The 22,715-nt window shown below is 46.3% G+C and overlaps 1 protein-coding gene, 3 long non-coding RNA genes and 1 other non-coding gene across 7 annotated transcripts; 3 read left to right on the top strand and 2 right to left on the bottom strand.

Moving 5' to 3' along the window:
* Window positions 1-766: 766 nt before the first annotated feature.
* GLRX5 (glutaredoxin 5) lies at window positions 767-10,565 on the bottom strand. 2 transcript variants are annotated; one of them, XM_070594626.1, is made up of 3 exons: window positions 10,197-10,565; window positions 1,703-1,793; window positions 767-1,409 (listed from the first exon to the last, which is right to left on the bottom strand). In XM_070594626.1, the coding sequence occupies exons 1-3, from the start codon at window positions 10,486-10,488 to the stop codon at window positions 1,403-1,405; spliced, it is 390 nt and encodes a 129-aa protein (XP_070450727.1). In that variant the 5' UTR covers window positions 10,489-10,565; the 3' UTR covers window positions 767-1,402. The 2 variants fall into 2 exon arrangements, with proteins under 2 accessions (XP_070450727.1, XP_070450726.1); XM_070594625.1 differs by lacking the exon at window positions 1,703-1,793 and having other exon boundaries at window positions 10,197-10,559.
* Window positions 10,566-10,799: 234 nt separating this feature from the next.
* LOC139079457 (uncharacterized) lies at window positions 10,800-13,258 on the top strand. 2 transcript variants are annotated; one of them, XR_011533151.1, is made up of 4 exons: window positions 10,800-11,045; window positions 12,316-12,488; window positions 12,633-12,749; window positions 12,862-13,258. It is a non-coding gene; the product is annotated as an uncharacterized lncRNA (long non-coding RNA). The 2 variants fall into 2 exon arrangements; XR_011533152.1 differs by having other exon boundaries at window positions 10,919-11,510.
* On the top strand, window positions 11,735-12,009 carry LOC139079483 (small Cajal body-specific RNA 13). Its single transcript, XR_011533177.1, has one exon. It is a non-coding gene; the product is annotated as a small Cajal body-specific RNA 13 (non-coding RNA).
* Window positions 13,259-15,500: 2,242 nt separating the features above from the next.
* LOC139079459 (uncharacterized) lies at window positions 15,501-19,094 on the bottom strand. Its single transcript, XR_011533154.1, has 2 exons — window positions 18,969-19,094; window positions 15,501-18,708 (listed from the first exon to the last, which is right to left on the bottom strand). It is a non-coding gene; the product is annotated as an uncharacterized lncRNA (long non-coding RNA).
* LOC139079458 (uncharacterized) lies at window positions 18,227-22,394 on the top strand. The gene is made up of 2 exons (XR_011533153.1): window positions 18,227-18,425; window positions 18,750-22,394. It is a non-coding gene; the product is annotated as an uncharacterized lncRNA (long non-coding RNA).
* The last annotated feature ends 321 nt before the right edge of the window (window positions 22,395-22,715 follow it).

The raw sequence follows: 22,715 nt of genomic DNA, 5'->3' as shown, positions 1-22,715 counted from the left end.
AAATGAGCCATCCTTCTTTCCTTGTCATTTTTGCCCTTTTCATTAAAAAATGCATCCTTCTTCCTACTTCTGCCACTGTAAAGATGCAATTCCAAATAGACGCTCTGTTTGAGCCCCCAGAGATGAATGAGGGTGTCTGGGGATCCAACGGCACATGTGACGGGATGGGCTTTCTCCCCATGAAGCACTGTAAAGCTCTCCTCCAGCTCCATCACCACGGTCTCGGGATGGAGAAACACTGAGTCTTATAAAAAGATACCGTCTACCGGAAGAAATCAGAACACAGCTTGATGGCAAATCTTAGAGAAGAACATGAGAATCCTAATCCACTCAATTCCTAAAAACAAAAGGTCACAGGTACCAAAAGCCCTTATAGACTGATATAGACTGAATGTCTGTCTCCTCAAAATTCCTATATTATAGACACCTAACCGGCAAAGTGCTGGTGTTAGGACACGGGGCCTCTGGGAGGCGGTCAGGTCAGGAGGGAAGGGCCCCCATGAATGGAATCAGTGCCCTTATTAAAGGGACCCCAGAGAGCTTCCTAGTGAAGACACAGTGAGAAGATGCTGTCTAGGAACCAGGAGCAGGCCCTCACCAGACACCGAATGTGCTGGAGCCTTGAATTTGGACTTCCAGCCTCCAGAACCGTGAGAAATAAACGTCTGTTGTTTATAAGCCACCCGGGCTACGGTATTTTGTTACAGCGGCCTGAACGGACTAGGACAGAGACTTGCTATTCAGAATTAACAATTCACACACGGTATCCCTGGGTTGGCAGTTTATTTTAAAAAACAATACCCAGTTATCACATTTTCTTCTTTGTCCATCATTTTTCTTAACAGAACAAGTTATAAAAAACTTGGGTGGATATATCATCTTTGCAGACCGACACATTCGCAGAGGACTCGTGAATAATGATGATTCAAAAGCTCCTAGTTTTACTCCTGAATCAGGCAAAGAGCAAAGGACACTATAAGAACAAATTTTGTTTATAGCAAGATCATGATACAACATTGAGTTACTACAGCGCAGTGCTTATAATTCAGTTCACAATGGAATATTCTCAGCCCGACAGCAGACACACTGAGATCGCCGACCGCTCACGCCGCAGGCATCGGCGCAGGCAGCCGTCGGGACAGTGAAACCCAAATCGCTAAGGCTTCTCTGGCAGTGAGTCTCTGAGCCCAGGGCTCCCGAGCGTCGAGCTCAGGGCGACCCGCGCCGCCCTCACTTGGAGTCTTGGTCTTTCTTCTCATCTAAAAGGGCGGAGCGGATGCCCAGCTTTCTCAGTTCTTCCACCAGGTCCCCGTTCTGGTGCATCTGCAGAAGGATGTCACAGCCCCCCACGAACTCGCCGTTGAGGTACACCTGCGGGATGGTGGGCCAGTTGGAATAGTCTTTAATGCCTGCGGGGAAAGAACACTCAAGCGTCACTTAAATGGTCAAAGCCGAACTTTTCACAGCAAAATACGTTTTCTACCCACTCCTGGCAGAACACCAGGCGTCCCTCCCTCGCTTCCGCCATCCTTGGGGAACAACATGTTTGCTACAAAGAGAACAAATGGACGGCTGCTTAAACCCTAACTCTTCCAGCGACAAACTGCAAGACCCCAGACAAGTGACTCAACCTCTCACCCCGTTTCCACCCTCATCTCACAAGGTTTTGATGAGAATCAGGGATGTAAGGCTCGTGAATCACCTGGCACGCACTCGACACTGGGTTAACGGCAGAGAACTTGACTGGTGGACGTAAGTCTCACAGGATACACAAAGCCGTATTCTCCACGCATCTGCCAGTCACGTTTCCAGTAAAAGAAACAAAGAAACGCCACAACTTCATTTCCAAACGGACCACTTAGCATGGATCCACCATGTCCCTCTAGGGTGGTAAATGCCACCAGTTATTCACGCTCAAGACGCTGAGTCACTGGTTTTTATCTCTAATAATTCTTTCACCCAGAGAACAATCCCTTTGCCCTGGCCACAGACGGCAGCCCTCGTCCTAGGTAGCCCCTCGGATGGGCCATGCACGGGGCAGGCAGTTTGGCTCAGCACAGAACTCGCAGTGAGTGAAGTGAAGGAGAGGCCCAAAGCTCATTACGGCCCAGGTCCAGGGCCAGGCGCAGGGCCCCAGGGTGAGTGAGACCCTCTCCCTGCTTGCAAGCTCAGAGCACACAAGACACCAAGTGGCACGCATGTGGTCGGTCCCATGTGCGAACGGCTTTGAGGACACCCAGAGATGAGGGACATTCTGTGACACAGCAGCCATGAGATTATTCTGTTCAGTCTGGGCCACGAGGATGACGGTTACAACAAAATCACAGGAAAGAAATGTGCTTTCAATCTTAAGACACAAAAGATTACTCTTTTCTAGCATTCCTCTGCACCATTCTACCTCCTTTTCTACTCGTATGTTGAGAGGAAACATACTTTTTAAAAGATATCTAGCCAATAAAACGTCTGTGCTGGTTATGTCAAAAACAGAGGATGGTCAAAAGCATGACATGTCATAATTAATCACTATAGATTATATATGATATTTTATATGTATATAGATAGGCAGATATTTTTAAACGGCCAAAACGAGCATATAAACAAAACAGAAAAGTCAACAGATTCCTCAAAAAAAACACAATATTACACAAATTAACAAGTTGATCAGGGGCTGGCCCCATAGCCTAGTGGTTAAGCTCAGTGTGCTCTGCTTCAGTGGCCCAGGTTCGGTTCCTGGGCACGGACCTATACCACTCGTCGGTGGCCACGCTGTGGGGACAGCTCACATACAAAAGAGAGGAAGATTGGCACAGATGTTAGCCCAGGGCCAATCTTCCTCAGGAAAAAAAATAATAAAATGGTCAGGGCCAGCCTGGTGGTGCAGCAGTTAAGTTTGCACATTCCACTTCAGCAGCCCAGGCTTTGCCAGTTTGGATCCCAGGTGTGGATCTATGTGCAGCTTGTCAAGCCATGCTGTGGTAGATGTCCCACATATAAGATAGAGGAAGATGGGCACGGATGTTAGCTCAGGGCCAGTCTTCCTCAGCAAAAAGAGGAAGATTGGCAGCAGATGTTAGCTCAGGGCTAATCTTCCTCAAAAAAGACAACAATCAAATGGTACTTTCTGTGTAAACAAACTAAAAATGCAAAAACTGGTTCTTGATATCCCATCATTTACTATCAAACATTTATTTTCCAGATAAAATTACAATCCGAGTTACATCACAAATAATCGTACCAAGATACAATGTGCTTTTCTCTTTTAAAAAGTCACTGCCTTCTAAAAACCCGTGACTTTGTTCTAAATTACAGCATTACAGAAGGCTCCCCAAGCCAACCACTTTATCTTTCTTCTCCAGACTTCACATGTGAAGAAATGGTTACAATGTTATAGGTCCTGAAAAGTACACTTCTTTCCTTTTTTTGAACTTTTTTTCCATTGTTGAGGTACAAGTGACATATGACATTATATTAGTTCCAGGTGTACAACATAATGATTCGATATCTGTATACGCTGCAAAATGATCAGCACAACAAGCCTAGTTAACATCTGTCACTATACACAGTTAAAAAATTTTTTTTCTTGTGATGAGAACTTTAAGATCTACTCTTTTAGCAATTTTCAAATATACAATACAGCATTGTTAACTGTAGTCACCATGTGGTACATCACATTTCTAAGCCACTCTGGGTGTCTTTAAAAAAGTCAGCTAGAGGGATGGGAGTTCCCAATAAAGGGCAAACCCCATTACCCAAATAATACGAAATATCTAGAAACACTAGAATACCCTAATGAAGTCAGGTTTTTCATCATTCTGATGTTTAGCGCTACATACTGACTTAGCACGTAAGTTGTGTATTTGGGTTTTTTTTTTTAACTCTATCCTCAAATACAAACAGTCTACCAGAACTTATTTTATAATGATGCCAGTTAGAAATCTTTTCTGACTTTTTATGATGCCTGAGGGTTGCTGTGGGAATTAAGAAACGTTTAAAGTAAATATAAACTTTTAATTCTTCTAAACTTTCTTACATATCTTTTACATTTATGTACATGAACTGTTTACACACATATATTATATCTGGGGGTTTCCGCAATAAATAATATATTGTGTTAAGCTTTTCATGACTATAAATATCTACTGATTTCTTTTGATGAGTGTCTACAATTTTTGAAACATATCAAAAATGAAAATAAATTTGTGGTCTGAAGGCCACCCAAAACCACATGTTTAATCCTAAAAAGTACAATTTTTTTAAAATAAAACCTTTGCTGAGTAAAAGAATGAACTGCTGTCATCAATCATTTTTATGGTACCACAATCAAAGCACTAGGCTTGTCTCATTCATTAGACTGTATGTTGTCACAGACCATTCGTCCTGACTATAAGGGAAGAGAAGGGTATGTCACCAGAATCAGTCCTTACCCCCAAAACTACCAAAACAAGTGGGCTTTCCGACCAGCCTAAACATCCCACACACAGAGTCACGCGCGAGGGAGAGTAACTCCTTCCAAACCCCGGCACGTGGCCGTCTTGCCCAATAACTTACATTCCAAGAACTTAGAACAACCCCACCTTAGAGCACATGACGGCATGTGACGTTACTCAAGGTGCCTACTACCTGGTAATTGATCAAAATTAAACTCAACTGCTTCTTTAATTTTTAGATTAACAAGCGTCACAAGCAGCTGGTGTCAAGGCAAAGCTTTGGCATCTGTCTTAAAAATTATGCTATTTTTCATTTTTAAAAAGTATGAGTTTAAATATTTACGAAAATATCCAATTGATTCCTATAGAGTGAAGGGAGACATTTTCAATAATAAAAGACTACTGTTCATAAGTTGAAAACTAAAATGAATCCCATTGATTCACAATTAATTGTTTAAAGATGGCTAATTTCCCTCACATCTTAATTTTCAAAAACTGTTACTTACAGTGATAATTCTCATAAATATCACTTGGAATAACTCCGAATCAGAGAGAAACTCGGAAATGTGAGAAAATCATACCCGAGAAGGGATTTTAATGACAATCACATTATATAGATGATAGTGATTAGTGATTCGATTTGGAACAGAAAATGCTGACTGCAAAGTTTGCGTAACAGGCTAACAGGGGAACTGGGAGCTTGGCGGCTGTCTTCCGAAATCAGTTCCACGTACATCTACTGCTCCACCAAAACACATGACGTCAGGCCTGCAGGAGACAATCTGAGCTGAAGGATGGAAAACAGCAGACCCTCAAGAGAGGAAAAACGGAGCCCGGTGACAGACAGAACAAAGTGTTGGCTTACGGCTCAGGGCACTATGGCCCGCTATCTTGTCAACGTAGCAAAACATCTGCTACTCTCTTAGCCTCAGTTTCCTTACCTGCAAAATGGCAGTAACTCCATGCCTCACAGACATATTATGAAGATGAGGTGAGATATACTTGGTGAAATGAATTAAGCTCCCACAATGCCAGGTACATGTGGATACTCTCTCCATGACCACGTCTTCTGCCTCACCCTTCACAGTGATGCTTTTCGGAGAAATATATGCAACAGAGAAAGCACAGGGAAAGAATGCAGGATCCTACAACTAGAATATACAGCTACACACTCGGGGGCTTTGGGGAGAAGAAGAAGAAAAAAGAGAGAGTGCAGGAAAAATACCAATTAAGTATGCCATGCAGTATAAAAATACCCCCTTTCTGAGCTAAGGGTGAGTGAGTTTCATATTCTTTATGTGTTTTACATACATAATCTCATTTAATCTTTACAAAAATCCTTCAAGATACAAATAATTATCCCTGTTTTACCAGCATGCAGTGGAGCCAGGATTCACATCCAGGTTTCTGGGGTCCAAAGGCCCAGGTCCTGACCCCCAGAGGCAGCCCCTGGTCTGCAGCTGGCACCTGCCATCCCGCCCATCAGCTCCACTTGCACTACACGTGGATCTGCAGTATTTGGCAGCATTTCACACTTTAACATTTATATACACAAATGGCACTGTGCCACAGTTACCATTTTACAAATTGTTTTTTGACTAAACACTGCATTTTTTGAGAATTAGTTGTATTCAACACATCGAGATCTAGTTGATTTTATCCACAATCTAGTTTTCCACCATATGACCATGGTTTGTTGATCCAGTCTGCTACTAGTATTCCAAGATCCTTTCTGGCCAATTTTTCCTCATTACACGCAACACTGCAATGAACATCCTTACGTGTCTTCTAACTCAAGTGCGGGCGTCTCTCTCTCTAGACAAAGGGATGGCAAACTATGGCCTTTGGGCCAAATGTGCTCCACTTCCTGTTTTTGTAAATAAAGTTTTATTGGAACTTAGCCATGCTCATTCATTTACGTATTGTCCCTGACCGCTTTCACTCTGCAACAGCAGAGTTAAATAGTCCTGTGTCACTTAATGACGGGCCATGTTCTGAGAACACATCCTTAGGCGATTCCATTGCTGTGCAAACATCATAGAGTGTACTTACATAAACCGAGATGGTTTAGCCCACTACACGCCTAGGCCAAAGGGTACTAATCTTATGGGACCACCATCGCATAGGCGGTCCATTGTTGACTGAAAGGTCGTTATTTGGTGCATGACTGTAGGTAAAAACAGAAACCATGCAATCCACAAAAACGAAAGTATTTACTCTCTGGCCCTTCACAAAGGACGCCTGTCAAGCCCTGCTCTAGCTCTAACCCAGGAGAGAAGCAGCTGGGTCTTCAGCTATGCTCACCTTCACTCCTCCAAAGTGTTGGTACAATTTTACACTCCCACCTGCAGCGTATGACACATCCACCACACACACACATAACTTATTATCCAACTTCTAACATTTACCTATGACATTGGTTTTTCACTATTGCCTTAAATTCCCTGACACTGGAAAGGCTGAGCATATTTTCAAATGCTTAATAAACACTCAACAGATACTGCTCCCGATGCAAGGAATATAATGGTGATCTCAACACGCAGAAATTTATGAGTGTTTATAATGTTCTCAAGAGCATGGAAGAGAATTTATGATATGATTTTAAAAAAGAAGCATTTCCTTATTCATTAAAGTGCTCACAGAAAGCTTGCTCTGCACAAGCAATATACACAGCACCCACGCAGTGGCTTAAGCCACGTTCCCTGCTCCCAGGAGGGCACAATACCATGTACAGACATGCATGATCTCAATTGCGCTTTAAAGAAACTGTTAGAAACTAGGTCCAAATGTTAATATTGGTTTTATACGGAATTAGAGGTGATCTTCGTTTTCTTTATGTTTTCAGTGTTTCCGAGTGTCTTTAACGAATACATGTTACTTTTATAACTGAAAATAAACGATATTCCTTGTTAAGACCAGGATTAGGATATGGTGACACCTGTCTACTGAGACCCGATCGCTTTGTGGCTGTCTCCCGTGTGTACTCCAGATGAAAAGGAGACGGGAAAGACCCTGAGAAAGGCCAGAACCCAACGCTGCCTCAGGGTCGCCTCTGTTTTGGGTCACAGGCTGAGACCTCTCTGCCATCACATTCTCTGGACGCAGCGCCCGGAACAGGGAGACAGTGTCTGAGGTCTTCCTCCAGCTTAGGCCCTTTGTAAAGCACAGCCTTCTTTGGCCCGAGAAAAAAGGAAAAGCCAATTGTGCAGGAGCCCCTCTCCTGTTACTAGAAATGACTGGGAGTCTGGGAAGCTGCAGACATCTCTGGCTGGCAAAAGCGAGCAGCAGCCAGCCTGTCAATCTCTCTTGGTAAACTTAAAGGGGTAGGGAGCAAAGAGGTAACAAGTCTTCATGTTTTAAAGTCTTAGCCCGGCTAAGCTAATCCCCACCAGGGGAACATGCTTACACCACATCAGCCCAGTCTGAAGGCCGATATCTCACCAATGTTTACTTTTCTAAGAAATGAAAGAGGTGTGTTATGTTCAATAAACATACGCATTTATTAACCAGAATAACAATCTGATGAAACTCAATGGTCAAGAAATCGAAGGGTTAAAGTCCTGTTCTGTTGTTTGAACACTTAAGAACCTAGGCTGGGAAGCCAGACATACAAGATGGAAGACGGAAACATAAGTGCTGGGAGGAAACATTCTTATTTCTGCTCCGACTTTCAGCTGATTAGCTATATTCCAGAACAGCCCACCTCCACTTACATTGAACAGGAGCCAGAAATTCATAAACCAGAGACCCTCAAAACTTGTTTGCAACTTTTTTTATAGTGTTTTTTTAATTGAGGTCACAGGGGTTTATAACATGAGGTTCAGGTGCGCATGATTATATTTCAGCTTCTGTACAGACCGTGCCACCTTGGTGGTGCTCACCACTAGAGGTCTAGTTGCCATCCATCACCGTACACCTGTGCCCCTGCTGCCCTCCCCCACTTCCCCTCTGGTAACTACCAATCTCCTCTCCCTGTTTGTTTGTTTGTTTATCGTCTACATATAAGTGAAGTCATATGGCAACAGAAATTCCATATGATCCAACTATTCCACTTCCGGGTCTTTACCCAGAGACACAACTTTTTACTAACCGCCATGCTGGCAATCTGCAGGGGCCCTGTGGCAAAGTTCCAGCTGGAAGATTGCAGAGTAGTGTCTTATCTCTTAAGCAGGGAAGCTGCTACTAGATAAAGACTGCAGATCCCCCTGTAGTGAGAAAACCCCAGAGCCTAGCAACTGGTGGCATTCCAGCAGGCCAGGAAGACAAGCGATCATGCGCCTAATATACAGGAACATTCTATGGACCTGCTGATGTCAACCTGCCTCCTCCACTCCCCCTTGTTTCTACCTACCAGAACTAAGAGTTTTGTAAGGATTAGATAATGTGGGAAAAAATACTTTGAAAACCATAAAGTGCTAACAACAAAATAGCTTCCACTTAGAAAGTGCCTCCCATGTGCCAGATGAGATGACAGGCACTTTCTTTCCTCACAAAAACTCTGCCAAGTTTGGTTTCCTTATCCTCACGTTAAGAAAAGGAAAATGCAGTTATGTGACTTGCTTAAGGTTGCACAGCCAACAGGCCGCAGGCCTCCAGCCCAAAGCCTTCCAAGACACCAGCCTCTCTCATCAACGGAGGAATGACTATGATTGATGATTTCAAACGTACAGCAGTAGTTCTGAATGTAGAACAACAAAATGCAGAATTCTAAAAGTCGAACAACATGGAACTTGGTGTCTTAAAAGACTCCTTTTAGAACACTGTAACTAAACATGAGCACTAGGCTCAGGGAGACGCAGGGACTCCATCACTGAAAGTCTCTAACTGGAATGCAGGGCCCTAAGGCACCCTCCAGGAGGTACAGCACAGCCTCCCCATTTCTCCACCAGCTCTGACCAACGCTAGGCAAGCAGACCCAAAGGCTCTTCTGGCCTCTTCCTCCTCCCCCACTGAGATAAAACGGGAGACTGCAGTAAGATTAAAGGAGAACGCAAGGGGTGTCAAACAGAAAAGATGCTAATTAGCTGTCAGGGCCCTCCCTCCTCTCCCCGGACCAATGAAAACCAGCAGGCCCTAGACCCTGACTGGCCCCATGCTCCTTGAGTTCCAAGCTCGAGTTAGCTAGGGCCCATTCCTCCTCCCTCTCCCCACAAGCCTCTCCAAGCTCTAGCCCCCACAAATTCTCCCTGTCCTTGAGTACCTAAAATCAAACTTCATGCCTTTTTCTCCCACGCCACCAGATCCTAAGACGAATCCGACGGCTGTGCCAACCCCCCACTTTAGCAACAACAGAGGCTGGTCCCTGACACCCTGAGCCTTGAACCATGAGATGTCAAGCCTCTGACGTCATGAGCCTTAGACAAGAGCAACCTCTGCCCTTCCCCGACTAGCGAAGGCCCCGCCCCCACCCCAAAGTGTCCCCGAAGTGCCTACCTCCTAGTGATTCTTACTGTATCCCTCTTTGCCGGGCGGGGAGTCAGGCTGCTCCCCCTCCTCGGACTCAGCCAGTGAACTCGCCCCAAAACGCCTCATTCAGCTCAGCTTGCGGACCGGGGACTCGCTACGACTTACCAACTGCCCAGGGTGGCGACAGTACCAGACCTCCGGATCCTCAAGACCCAGATCAAGTGGATCACGCTCCGACCCCAGACCCATAACGCCCTATGGGGAGCACCCCGTGCCCTAATCCCGCTCGAGCCCATAAACGGACCCTCGCGAAGACCCCCGCCCGGCAGAGCAGCCCCGTCCCCGCCCCCCGCAGGCCCTGACCTTGCCGGAGCTGGGGGTCGTCCAGCACGTTGTAGGCCGCGTAGTCGCGGACGCCGTGCAGCCGCAGGATCTGCACCACGGCGTTGCTGAAGCCGCACTGGGGCTGCTCCGGCGTCCCCTTGAGGAAGACCACCACCTTGTCCTTCTTTACCATCGCGTCCAGCTGCTCCGCCGAGCCGCCACCGCCGCCCGAGCCCGCCGCCCGCACGCCCGGGCCCCGCAGGCCGCCGCCTCCCGCGCCGCGCCCCCAGCGGAGCAGAGCCGCCGCTGCCCGGCCCACGGACCCGCTCATTCCCGCGCGCTCGCCGGAGCCCTCGACAGCCCGGGATCTCCGCTCGCCTCCCGGAGCCTTCCCCGGCCCGCCCCCCGGGGGTCCTCATTGGGTGGCTCCGAACTGCGCTCCGTGATTGGAGGACACTGGCCCGCAATTACTCTCTTCTACCAATCACGTTCCTCATCCCGCCCACACAGGTTAGAGGCGGCCCTTACGCCCGACCGCATCTTTCAGCCTTACTATTGGCCGTCGGCAAACACGGCTTCAGTTGATTGGAGAGAGTGGGTGTCCGTCAGGGTCACGCTCCGAGGCAAGGAGAGGCGAAACGAGGGGTAAGACGACTTCCCTCCGGCGGGTAGACGGGCCTGCTGGGATACTCCAGGATGACTGGGAAAGGCACGGGGCGGGGTCTCGCCGTCCGCAGAACGCCGGAAACGGAGTCCTTCCAGACGACTTCCGGTTCCGGTGTAGGCGGTGGTTGAGTTGCCATGGCAGCGCGGTTGGCAGGAGCCTGGTTGTTGCATCAGGGCGGTGGCCGGCCTGGAGCAGGCCTGGGCCTGGCTTTCCCAGCTTAGGTGAGCGACCCGGGTGCCTCCGTAAGGCCGCGGCCGAATGCGGCTGCTCGTGGCGGGAGCGGGGGCCGGGCCGGGCACTGGCGGCCAGGCCTGCCCGGGGCTCCGGCGTCCGGGCCGGGACCACGAGTCCCGCCCGCCCACGTGGGAACACAGGCACGATCGATCCCCGTGGCTCCCGCCTCTGGCGCGCGACGATTTCTCTAACACTTTCATTTTAAAAGTTTGTCAAGCGCTCTCGTTTGTGTGATCCGCGCTGGGTTTGGGGCTTCGCTGACTTTCCAGCTCACCTAAGCCCTTAGGCCTAGGCCCAGGGAAGATTTGTTGAGTGGAGGACTAAGAAGGGAGTTGGTTTATGGGACAGATGTTCCTTGAGCAGCTGCTGCGTGCTGGACATGGCGCCAGCGCGGGATCTTCAGGGCGACCTGGGGCCCGAAGCTTGGAGTCAGCGTGAGAAAGGAGAAGCAGGTACAAAGCAATGTGGGGGTACAGAGGAGAGAAAGAAAGCCTCGCTAGGCCCATTGCTGTCTCTTTTCTCCATTGTACTTATTGCTCCTTGCCATGCATTTATTAGGTTGTGTATTGACTTCCCTCCCAGGCACTCGACTTAATTCACTGCTATACGAGCGTGGCAGGTGCACGAATGGGTGGCATGAGTGATTCCGGAAGAGCAGGACTCAGTGAAACCACCAGATCTGTAGTCTTGGAGCTGCGCTGGGTTGGTGGTACCCTAGAGCACACCAGACTTGCAGAAAAAGCATACTGCAGAGGAAGCTGAGGCATGACTGCTCAAGAGCCAGCAGTGCCATGTGCAATTTTCCTCTGATAGTCACTGGGTACTGTTGCCACGGTGATGATGACTGTGCCGTGTCCTTATCTATCCGCCAACAGTAAGAGAAACCTTGCAGTCGAGATATTGTTTAACAGATGGAGTGGTTTCTGTTGGACACTAAGTACTGCTACAAATGACTTTTTAAAAAACCCTATGTATTTTAGAAATGGTTTTAGAGGTGACCTGTTTATGTTTTGGAGGTGCTCAGAAAATTAAAATCAGAAAACTAGTGCATGTGCTGTCAGCAAATGAGTGTTCCAAATAATCAGTCATTCGGCCCGAAGCTTGAGGCTAGGAAACTGAAGATAAACTCCAGATGTTGCTCAGAAGTGCTCCTCGTGCGTATTTATTTCATCCCCGTCAGCGTTATTGATGTTTGGTAGATTTCTAATGTGGGACCCAAAATGGATCAGCTTCCTAAAGAATCCTTTTTTTCCCCAGGTTCCTTGATTCCAGATAAATCAGAGGAACAAGCTTCATGAACAAAAATATATTGGGAATGCTGTGGCACTGCAGCGTGACTGTTGTTTCGGAAGTCTAACATCTGGCACGCTTAACAGCTGAGAATATATTATTTCCGAAAGCACCTAGCTTTTACTCATGCTTATAGTATAGTAAGTTCTTTTTTTGTTTGTTTGAGGAAGATTAGCCCTGATCTAACATCTGCTGCCAATCCTGCTCTTTTTGCTGAGGAAGCCTGGCCCTGAGCTAACATATGTGCCCATCTTCCTCTACTTTATATGCGGATGCCGCCACAGCATGGCTTGCCAAGCAGTGCCATCTCCGCACCTGGGATCCGAACTGACGAACCCCGGGCCACTGAAGCGGAATGTGCGCACTTAACCGCTGTGCTGTGCCACTGGGCCGGCCCCCTAGTAAGTTCTTTTTTTTTTTTTTTTTAATAAATATTGGTGATTCGTTCCCAAAAACCTAATTGTTTATTGCCTCCTTTAAACTGTCTAATTCTGCTTTCGTGTTGACTGGAAGAGGGAGAGGAATTCGCAGACTTGTGTCGTGAGGACCCGGAGCGATCCTGAGGAGTTGCAGAGCTCCTCCCTAGTGTGTAGTCCTGGCTTCGGAGGCATAGTTGTCAACTGTTATTGTTAATAAGTTGAGAGTACAGCTGTCATCAGAGATTAAGGGTAATCCTCGAGCAGGAAGAGTACAAAGCGTGTGTTTTTCAAAATTCTGGGAGAGTGCTGCCTACCACGGAGCGTGGCGAGAACATGCATGAAGTGTCAGGATGTGGGAAAGCATGTCGGCTCTCTTCCAGGGACCTCAGTGATGGTTCGAGCAAAGGCAGGAAGACCAATCATGTATCTGAACCGAAGAAACTGAAACAGTACATCAAAATTCAGGTGTTTAATAAAAATATAAAACGTGATCTCTGTTGAACATATTCCTTTGTCTTTGATTTAGAACTATTCTTGCAGTATTGCGTCAGACATCAGTGATTTGAAGCAGCAAAGAAAATAGTATTTGAAATATTTCTTCCAAACCACATGATTCGGGCATTTTATATGATTTGGCCTTTTAGTTTTGAGGTTTCTCTTTAGAAATTCTGTAATGAAAACATGACAAAAATATACTTCTTAAATAAACAATTGTCAAAAACTATACTTATGCTCAAATGTATTTGGGTGTTTAGAACACGTACGTAGATAATCTATGTCAGTGTGTGATCTCTCCCTTGTGGACATTACTGAGGGGGTGCGGGTGGGAAGTACACAGAAACTTATGAGAAGCCTGGGATTTTGGTCACAAAATGTAATTAGACCCCAAACTAAATAATCAGGCCATGTAAACATGCTGACTCGGGCATCCTAAAAATGTTTTTCTTTCCTGTGCTTATTGACAGATAAAGCTTTATTGATTTGATAAAATTTCTCTTCCACCCACTCCTCCAAAAGCAAATTCACGCTTGAATCCATAGTTACGAACCTCACACATTGGAGATCGTTTCTTCCTATGTCTCAGCCCTAAACGAAGAGGCGGGGTCGCTGAAGCTAAGAGGGCGCTTTCCTTCCTGACTTCAGTCTCCAAGTCTGTGCTGCGTTCTGACAAAAGGTGTGTTTCTGTGCGTAGGACATGCCCTACAGAAACGTCTCGGTCCAAGCTGGCCAGAGCTTCTCTAAGTGTCATTTTCAGGGGAAAGTGGCTACTTGGGTTGCACAAGGGGTTGAGCCACCAAACCTCCCTGAACTAAAATACCATTTGGGACCCAGAGTTCCGTAGACTCCAGCTGGAACCTGAACCTTCTCTCTGCTGTGACCGAGCTCTATCCGGTAATTTTAAAGCACCACTGCACCCTGGAATTAACTTGATCCCCCAGCGACCCTAAAAATAATGTCATGTGAGAAACCAAGGCAATGCCCAGCCCTCTAAGAGAATGTTCGATAGTCTCTAATGCAAAGAGAGAAATGCCCTCTGGATGTTTACTGCGTCTATCTGACGAGACAGCTGGCTTTATAAATACTTCTCTAGCCATGGGAGCGGCCTCAGTTTTGCTATCTCTGTTTCCCACATCGTGTAGAGACGGGAAGCAAGGCCCCCTTAGGCCCTGCTTGCGCTGTATCACATAGGTCCTGCTCTCCTCGTCTGGGTAAAATGAAGAGACATGCTGTGCTGTGCACTGGGTTCATTCAGTCTAAAACAGACCCTGGGAGATGCCGATGAAATCAGATTCTCTGAAGAAGCATTTGTGAAAGTCCTGGATGCCACAGCAGAACCTGGATTCTGGTCTCCACACATCTTAGATTTGGAATATAGAGGTGTGAGGCCTGGTTCCAGTCCTAAGCATCACTAAATACTTAGGAGTTCTTTCTGATTCTCCTTAGAATTTTCCACCCCTGCTCTCTTCCTCTGCCTGGATTTGTGAAAAATGGATTTGTGATGTCTGCAAAAGGTTATGCTGATTTCACGATGTCTTTACGTAAGGGCTGCAGGGTTTTAAGGAATCTATTCCGCTGCTCCTGAACATTTACCCCCAAATAATGCCATCTTCCATGTGTGGAATACTATCTTGTTCTTCAAACAGGTTTTGTGTACATGAGTTACATCAACCCTAGGATGATGGTTCTCAGCTATTTTGGTCCCCAAATTATGTTCTCTGTCCAGTGTTTGTTTATAACATCTTTTGGCAGACTTGAGCAGTTGGGGTTCCTCTGTAAGTTTTGTTCCCCTCAAGCGCTTTTTAGCATTTTACTGCTGAATCCTAGCATCCCCAGGAAGTCCCGCATAAAATTAAATATTCCTGAATTACCTTCGCTGGCCCTGCATGTGTGTTTATTGGATGCAGATGTGATCTTTGTGCTTTGTGAAACTAAAATGACACCATTTCAAGCCAAAACTCCAATGGAAGAAATAGAAACCATGGCTTTTTCACTTCCGAGAGTTCAGTTCTCTTATCTCCGTGCTTCTTTTTCACATTGAGGACTGAACTCCTTGGCTCTGGCCCTTTAAAACCAGACATCTGCTGGACTTCGCTCTATTGAGAACATTATTTTATTCTGAAAGAAAGAGCCCAAATCCTGTCCCTCTAAGGTAACATTAAGAATTAAGTGGTAATCATAAAACACGTGAAGGCTTGATTAAAGGTAGTAAAAGAACTGTTGACTTTCCTCAACTGTCTGTTTAATGAAAGACTTTAATGTTTTGCATCGTGTGTTTCTCTTTTTATCAGCACATACTTTCTATAACGCAAACTGTTATTACACTCCAGCAACTTCTGAGAAGGTGCCCAGACCACAGAAGATGAAAAGCTGGGAGCCAGTGCTGTTGTGTGTCAGACCTGTTATGAAGATTTATCTGTTACCAGAAGTTTCTGTCCCCCTCTGATAATCACTGAGTTCGCGGCCAGATGAACATTTAGACCGTTTTATTGTTTTCTTTTCAATGATTGCTAAGATGTATTGCCAAGGCCGTAAATACTCTTTATGATGAGTCAGGATTTCACTTCGTACTTCAAACTTTGAGCCTTAATAACTTCATGCCTTCAAAATTAAATCTTGCTGTCATGGGAACCCGTCACTCCAGGCTTCTTCAACAATTCATCTAGCCAAGGAAGAAAAATTCACCCCAGTTTCACAGAGGTGGTGAGGGGGCAGGTTGGAAATGGGATAAAACATTAACTGTTCGTCTTGTTTTGCGGGAAAAGATCGGAGGATTTTAAATATATTTTTTCTGCATTCATGTCCAGAAAAAAATCCCATTTGTTAATTCTAAACTTTACGCTTTCTGTAAGTGTAACCTACTAATTAACTGATATCAAATTTATGTGAGCCAGAGTTTCAGTTAAAGACTATATTATAAATCAATTATATTCTGGGGAAAAAAAAAAGGAAGAGGGCAGCTTTTTTCATAAAGCCCACTTGCAAACTTGAGTGTCTGTGAGAATTTTGTATGAAACGCCTTGAGGAGAAGGTGACCCTTGCAGGCCCTCTCCCCTCTCCAGACAGACAGTGATCTGGCATCTTCTTTTCCTGTCCTAGCCCGTCCTGGGGCAGTCTGAGTGCACGTCAGTCCCCTTGGTGTGATAGTCCCATCGGTTCATCTTCCTTCTTGCCAGGCAGCAGCACCTCCGAGAGGTCACACATACTGCTGGCCGCCTGGGGACAGGGCCGGTAACGTCCTCCTACTTGAAGGGATTTTTGCTTATGTTCAAAAATAACACAGCACGTCCTCTTTCAAAATCATTCTGTCTTTGGAGAAACTTGGAGCATGCCATGAGTCTCTGCCTCACCCTGCGGGGCCGATAGGGGGCACTAGTCCATTTTACTTGGGATGTAGGGCCTGTCGTTACACACAAGCTCTGGGAGTTAATCAATTTGCCCAGTTCTAGGCAGAGTCTCAGTTCTCCTCCAAGGCCTGTTCTTATTTAGGGAATGGCTAACTTCCTTAGTTTTTTAATATTACAGCCACAACAGATTGGAAGCAGTAAATTTAAAAGGCTGACACTAAAAGCAAGAAGATGCAATGATCTATAGGTTAACGGGAGATTTAAAAAATTAAGAAGCAGACATTCTGGGGCTTTTTTTCTTTGAACAGCAGCATTCCGGGAGCATTTGCTGTCAGCGGGGCACACAGCCCCGACACATCGCTGCTCCTTGAGCTTCAGAGACGTGTATCCTCATTCCAAGTCTCTACCAAAAGGAAATTATAGTCCACGGGCTTTGGTTAAGAAGTCAAGGAAACGTAGTATATATTAGATTGCCAACAAAAATTACGCACACACACGTGGCTTAAAGGAGTTACGTTAAAAAATAAACTTCAGGGGCCAGCCGGAAGTGTAGTGGTTATTAAGTTCGTGCACTCCACTTCGCTGGCCCAGGGTTCACAGGTTCAGATCCTGGGTGCAGACCTACACATCACTCATCAAGCCATGCTGAAGTGGCATCCCACACACAAAATAGAGGAAGATTGGCACAGATGTCAGCCCAGGGCCAGTCTTCCTCACCAAAAAGAATAAATAGACTTCAGAGGAATACTTTCTTCCCTCATTATGCCAGATAAACACTTTTATTCCGGTTCTGTTGTATACCTCATATTAGTCCACGGAAGCACCTTAAAAATACTAAATTGGTGGTGAGGGACTGAATGATACTGGCATAAAGTTGAGTTTTTCTAAATTGTGTGAACCAAATGTTGGTCTTGAGAGAGCTCAGCCAGCATTAGGTCTGGAGACAGACATCCATCAGGCAGTTTTGTGCACGCTGTTGTATTGTTCAATCCAGGATGCACAGTTAGAGACATCGCAGACTATAACCACTGTGCAATCCTACCCCCCAGCCCTATTTCACTGCTGCTAGGGCCCAAAACTCTTCAGGGAGTGTGTGTCTCATAGAGGCAATCTACTGAAGGGGAGATTTTTGCAAATGATATATCTGATAAACAGTTAATATCCAAAATGCATAAAAAACACATACAATTCAATATCAAAAAAACAAACTATTTTTTTATGCCTCTCTCCTCTACCACTGACCATTAGCTTCATTTTTTTGCTCGTGGTCCTTAGCACTTTACCTGGTACTTAGGATATACTCAATGCATAATTCTTGATTGAGGAACATGTAACATGGTGAACAACACAGGACAGTATTTCAGAAATCCCAAATTGCACGAAACTCATAGTATTGGCCACAGATGCCATAGGAGGTGAAGAAACATTCGACCAGGGAGCACCCTCAAGCTCTGTGCCGAGCAGTAAACAGAGTGGAGTAGGACACTCCCACAACCAAGGACAGAAACAAGAATATCACTAAGTACTTGGGGGGGAGGCTGTTTAAGGGGAGTAAGTCAGGCCTCAGAACTCAGGGAAAGCTTAGTAGAGGGGGTGGCGCTTGAACTGAGTGTTGAAAGAATTTGCAGGGGAAGGACATTCCAGAAAAAGGAAACAACCAGGGTAAAGACACAGAGGCCCACGCACAGGAATGCTGAGTCGTTTCTTTACAAATGCGGACGTGGACATAGCTGAGGGCCTTTGGATTCCATCCTTGGCATGAGAGAAGGTCACGGAAAGAGTGGACGCTGCAGATTCTTGAGAGATGATCCTGGTAGGAGTGGCGAGGGGGCATCGGAGGTGGCTGAGACGCACGGAGGGAGGCTCGGTGCTTTGAAGGCGGGGTTGATGGCATTCAGCGACTGGCTGGATGTGGGGAGGGGGCTGGGAAGAAGGTGGGGGCTGAGGCTTACCCCCAGGTTCCTGGCTCTGGCTGGTGCTCCTGTTTGCGGAGGCTGGGAAGACAGGGGAGGAGGAAGGAAGGGGTGAGTCATCATTACTCCTGGACATTCGGAGTTTCGAGGAATTGGAGGGACATCTAAATCACCAGGTTACATCTGAAATACAGGGGAGATGATTCAGATTATTGCCTCTACAGATGGGTCCTAACGATAAAAGAGATTTGGGCAGGGCGCTGGAGAAAGAGAAGAGAGCAGAGAAGAACCCCGGAGAAGGTATGCGGTTAGGGAAGGACAGGCGGTGAAGAAGCCTGGAAAGGAGGCAGGAGGAGAGACGGGAGCAAGCGCTTCCAGGAAACATGGCCTCATCAAGGGTGTCAGAGGCCACAGAGCCGGGCCACTAAGGACCCAAGCGTCACCTGGATTTGGCAATGGAGGTAAACCTGGCTGTGGGCTGGAGCAATCGAGGCATTCCCTGACCCTCTCAGGGTCTCTGCACCGTGAAGGAGCCGGTCCGGGGCACGGTAGTGTCTTCTGGCTGTGACTTGTGTGTGCGCATGCATCTCTGTCGTAGGCCATCCCAGAGTTTGTAAACTGAGCCGACATGAGCCGGTCATTTTGCCCAGATTTTGCCAGTGACACAGCAAACACACATTTCATTTGGGGTGATGAAACAGGCTTGATTACCGAAGCGAGTGAACTAATCCCACAGCAGAGTGTCAGCAAAGACCCTTTAAAGACCGAAGGGCACCAGGTATGTGCACTGCCTTTTCTCCAGCCTATTTAGGGGGCTGCTCCTGTCTGCTGAATGTGGCTTTTTAATTAGCCAGGAGGTACATTTCGGGGCACTTGCCATTTTCCTCTGCCTACCAACGTTACAACAGCAAAGAAGAAATTCAGGATTAAAGTTCTTTAAACTCTTAGACCTCGTGCTGCAACTGTTGCTCTTGCAAGGACTTGAGGCAGTCAGTGCGGAAGACATCTGTTCTGCGTGTGTTTGGGGCCAGTGCTTTGCAGCAAGATTCTAAGGTTTTGTGGAATGAGCTTCCTGCAGTGTAGCGGCCTCCTGTGCTCGGGGAGCTTCTTGGACCATCAAGAATTGTCATCAAGAGCAACAGGTTTTATGCAGACACGTGGACCTATCTGACACAAGCCCTGCCACTCCAGGAAAGGGATCGGCTGCACCCCTACTGTGGGTTTCCCCAAAGCATAGAGCCCCGCCGGCCCTCATGGTGATGGGGGCGGGGGTGGGGGGGCGGGGCGCGTGTCACAAATGCCCTGCACGGGTTCTGCTGCCCTAACTCGGGTGCCAAGGCGGCACCTCTGCATGTCAGCCAGGCAGGGCTCAGAGGCCTCCCCAGCTTCCTGGGCGCGCTGCCTATCACACAGCGCTTCTGATATTATCACATGCTCAGAACGGCCAAGCCTGCCAAGAGAAGGAGAGAGCACTCCATCAGATCTCAAAAGCCATGTCTCCAGGGAGCAAAACAATGAAAGGTTTCTCTTGCTCCTTAGCGAAGAAGGTTTCCTTACTCATGGCCTCTTCCTGAGTTGGTTTCTGTCGCGAAGATTTGTTTGCACCCATCATAATTGGAGGGTTTCATTTCCCATAATAGCACACACGTGCACAGAACTTCAAGTGTGCAGCACATTCTCATCGTCCTTATTTTCTGTGATTTTCATGACAGTTCCTACAGGGAAGACAGGGCAAGAACTGGCCCCATTTTCTGGATGTTGAGACATGGGGAGGGGAGATGGTGCACCCCGGCTCAGCCAGCTGGGGAATGGGGAGCTAGAACGAGAGGCACCACGCAGGAGATTTTCACCCCATGAGCTTTTCACGCCGCCAGCCCACCCCAGGGTTGGCACCACTGACGTTATGAAGGCTGCATTTAAGTTTCAAAACAAAAACAAACAAATAAGCCGGACTCCCAGTGTGCGGTAGTTCAAACCAAAATGATGACGCTGGAAGGGCAAGTGGCAGTCAGCGCTGTGGCTGAAGAGCAGGTCACAGCTCACATGTTCAGCAGCCAAGGAAATAGCTGAGCCTGGATGTGACTTCCCCCACATAGAGCAATTCAGAGAATACGAAACCAAGCTCATTATGAGAAATGGGCTCCGCCAGCCCTGCCTGTTTTATGGTATATATAAAGCCAGGACTCTGACATTTCTCTTGCTGCATATGAGGGTAATCAGCATAACTGGAGGGTTCTGCCCTGCTGTTTACACACACACACACACACACACACACACACACACACACACAGAGCCTCGCAGGCTGGTGCTCTCCCTCTCACAGCAGACTTCCCACCTGTTACTAAAGCTGCTGCTGTTCTTCGCAAAGTACTTTAATTTCTCCCCACTAACCTTACCCCATAAGGAACTCATCTCGTTAATGAAGTCAGAGCCGAGCATTCTGAGTTCAGTGTAGCTCTATGCAAAAGCATAACCTAAGAAACAGATTAGAATTTAATCATGACCAGCAAATGGTCCTCCACGATTGCTGCCAGACAGACAGAATGCTTAGTGATTAAGAGTGTGGGCCGAGGCCAGACTGCCTGGGTTTGGACTCTAGATCAGTCACGTGACAGCTGTGTGACGATGCAAAAGATACTACCCTGTCTGTTCCCTCGTTTGTAAGGTTAGATAACAATAGTAGCTACCCTGAAAGGTAGTGATGAGGATTAAATGGGTTGATATGAATGAAGGCTTAGGACAGTGCTCGGCACATGGTAAGCCCTTGAGAAATGTTAAATATCATTATTATTCTCCATCGTTCAACACAGAGCTCGCATCTCACCTTATCCAGAAGGCCTTCCCCCGAACGCCTGAACCGTTGCACTCCTCTCTCTCCTATTTCTGGATTCTTCTGAGTCACTTCTGTCCTGTGCAGTCTAACGTTTGATGACGTGCAGTGCTGTCCTGTTATTTCAGTGTTTCACTCTTAATGTTGCTTCTCCAGTAGATTGTAAATTCCTGATGGTAGAAATGATGTAGTTTGTATTGTTGGACTTGCAAAGCTCATGGCCCGGTCCTGAGCAGTTGCTGGACATGTAAACATCCTTGGAGTATGTGCATCACTATGAGTAAGTAGGAAAAAAATCTGTTGATGTGGTATTGTATATGGGTACCATAACTAGCAGTTACAAGGTAGAGTGTGAAGAGTTATGTTGACACAAAAACCTACACAAAATGTTTATAGCAGCTTTATTCATAATAACCCCAAACTGGAAACAACCCAGATGTCCTTCAGCAAGTGGATGGTTAAGCAAACTGTGATATGTCCATATCATGGAATACTTCTCAGCAATAAAGAGGCACGAACTGATACACACAGCAACCTGGGTGAATCTCCAGGGAATTACGCTGGGTGAAAACAGCCAGTCCCCAAAGTTTACATACTTTATGATTCCATTTATGTAATATTCTTGAAATGGCAAAACTGTAGAAATGAGAACAGATTACTGGTTTCCCAGAGTTAAGGAGGGGATGAGGGCAGGAGAGAGGACCAGAATGAGGGATCCTGTGGTGATGCAAATGCCCTGTATCTTGATGGTATCAGTGTCAATATCCTAGTCATGATATTGTACTATATAGTTTTGCAAGATGTTACCATTGGAGGAAACTGCATACAGGGTACGTGGACTCTCTGTATGATTTCTTACAACTGCATGTGAATCTACAGTTATCTCTAAATCAAATATTTAATTTAAAAAGACACTTAAGGCGTTCCCAACAGAAACAGGAAGAGTAGATTGAGTTGCCCATTGATGGGAGAAATATGGCAAGACCCTTTTAGAAGGATTTTATTTTTCTAGGAATAAAGGTTGTTGATTGCACTTTAATATTTTTGTGTCTATTAGTCCTTATTCCTTGGAGTACAACAATAGAAGTGTTTAGTTATGTTAATTGATGTTGTTGTCGAATACAATCAAAATTCACATCGATTTTTAAATTGTGAGGAGTAACTTAGAGATGATTTTCCAATTCTCTCATTTCACAGCCTCGGAAACTCAGAAGTGACCCAGTGTTACACAGCTAATTAGTGGCCTTGACAAGGACCAGAACCCAGTCATCCCAGGATCGAGTCCTGTGCATCTGATGCACTTTTTATATTTTTATTTTATAAAAGCAGCACAATTAAGTGTACCTAGAGGAACATCCTG

This window comes from Equus przewalskii, chromosome 25 (genome assembly GCF_037783145.1).
Source record: "Equus przewalskii isolate Varuska chromosome 25, EquPr2, whole genome shotgun sequence".
Taxonomy (NCBI): domain Eukaryota; kingdom Metazoa; phylum Chordata; class Mammalia; order Perissodactyla; family Equidae; genus Equus; species Equus przewalskii.
Note: the sequence above shows the minus strand (reverse complement) of the source record. Positions and strands in the feature narration are given on the sequence as shown.

What these genes read in the sequence shown, in the direction of transcription:
- GLRX5 (XM_070594625.1), bottom strand. Translation starts at nt 10,488, where the DNA reads ATGAGCGGGTCCGTGGGCCGGGCAGCGGCGGCTCTGCTCCGCTGGGGG. An exon ending in CGACCCCCAGCTCCGGCAAG is followed by an intron (nt 1,410 to 10,196) that starts GTCAGGGCCTGC and finishes CTTTCCCCGCAG; the next exon opens with GCATTAAAGACTATTCCAAC.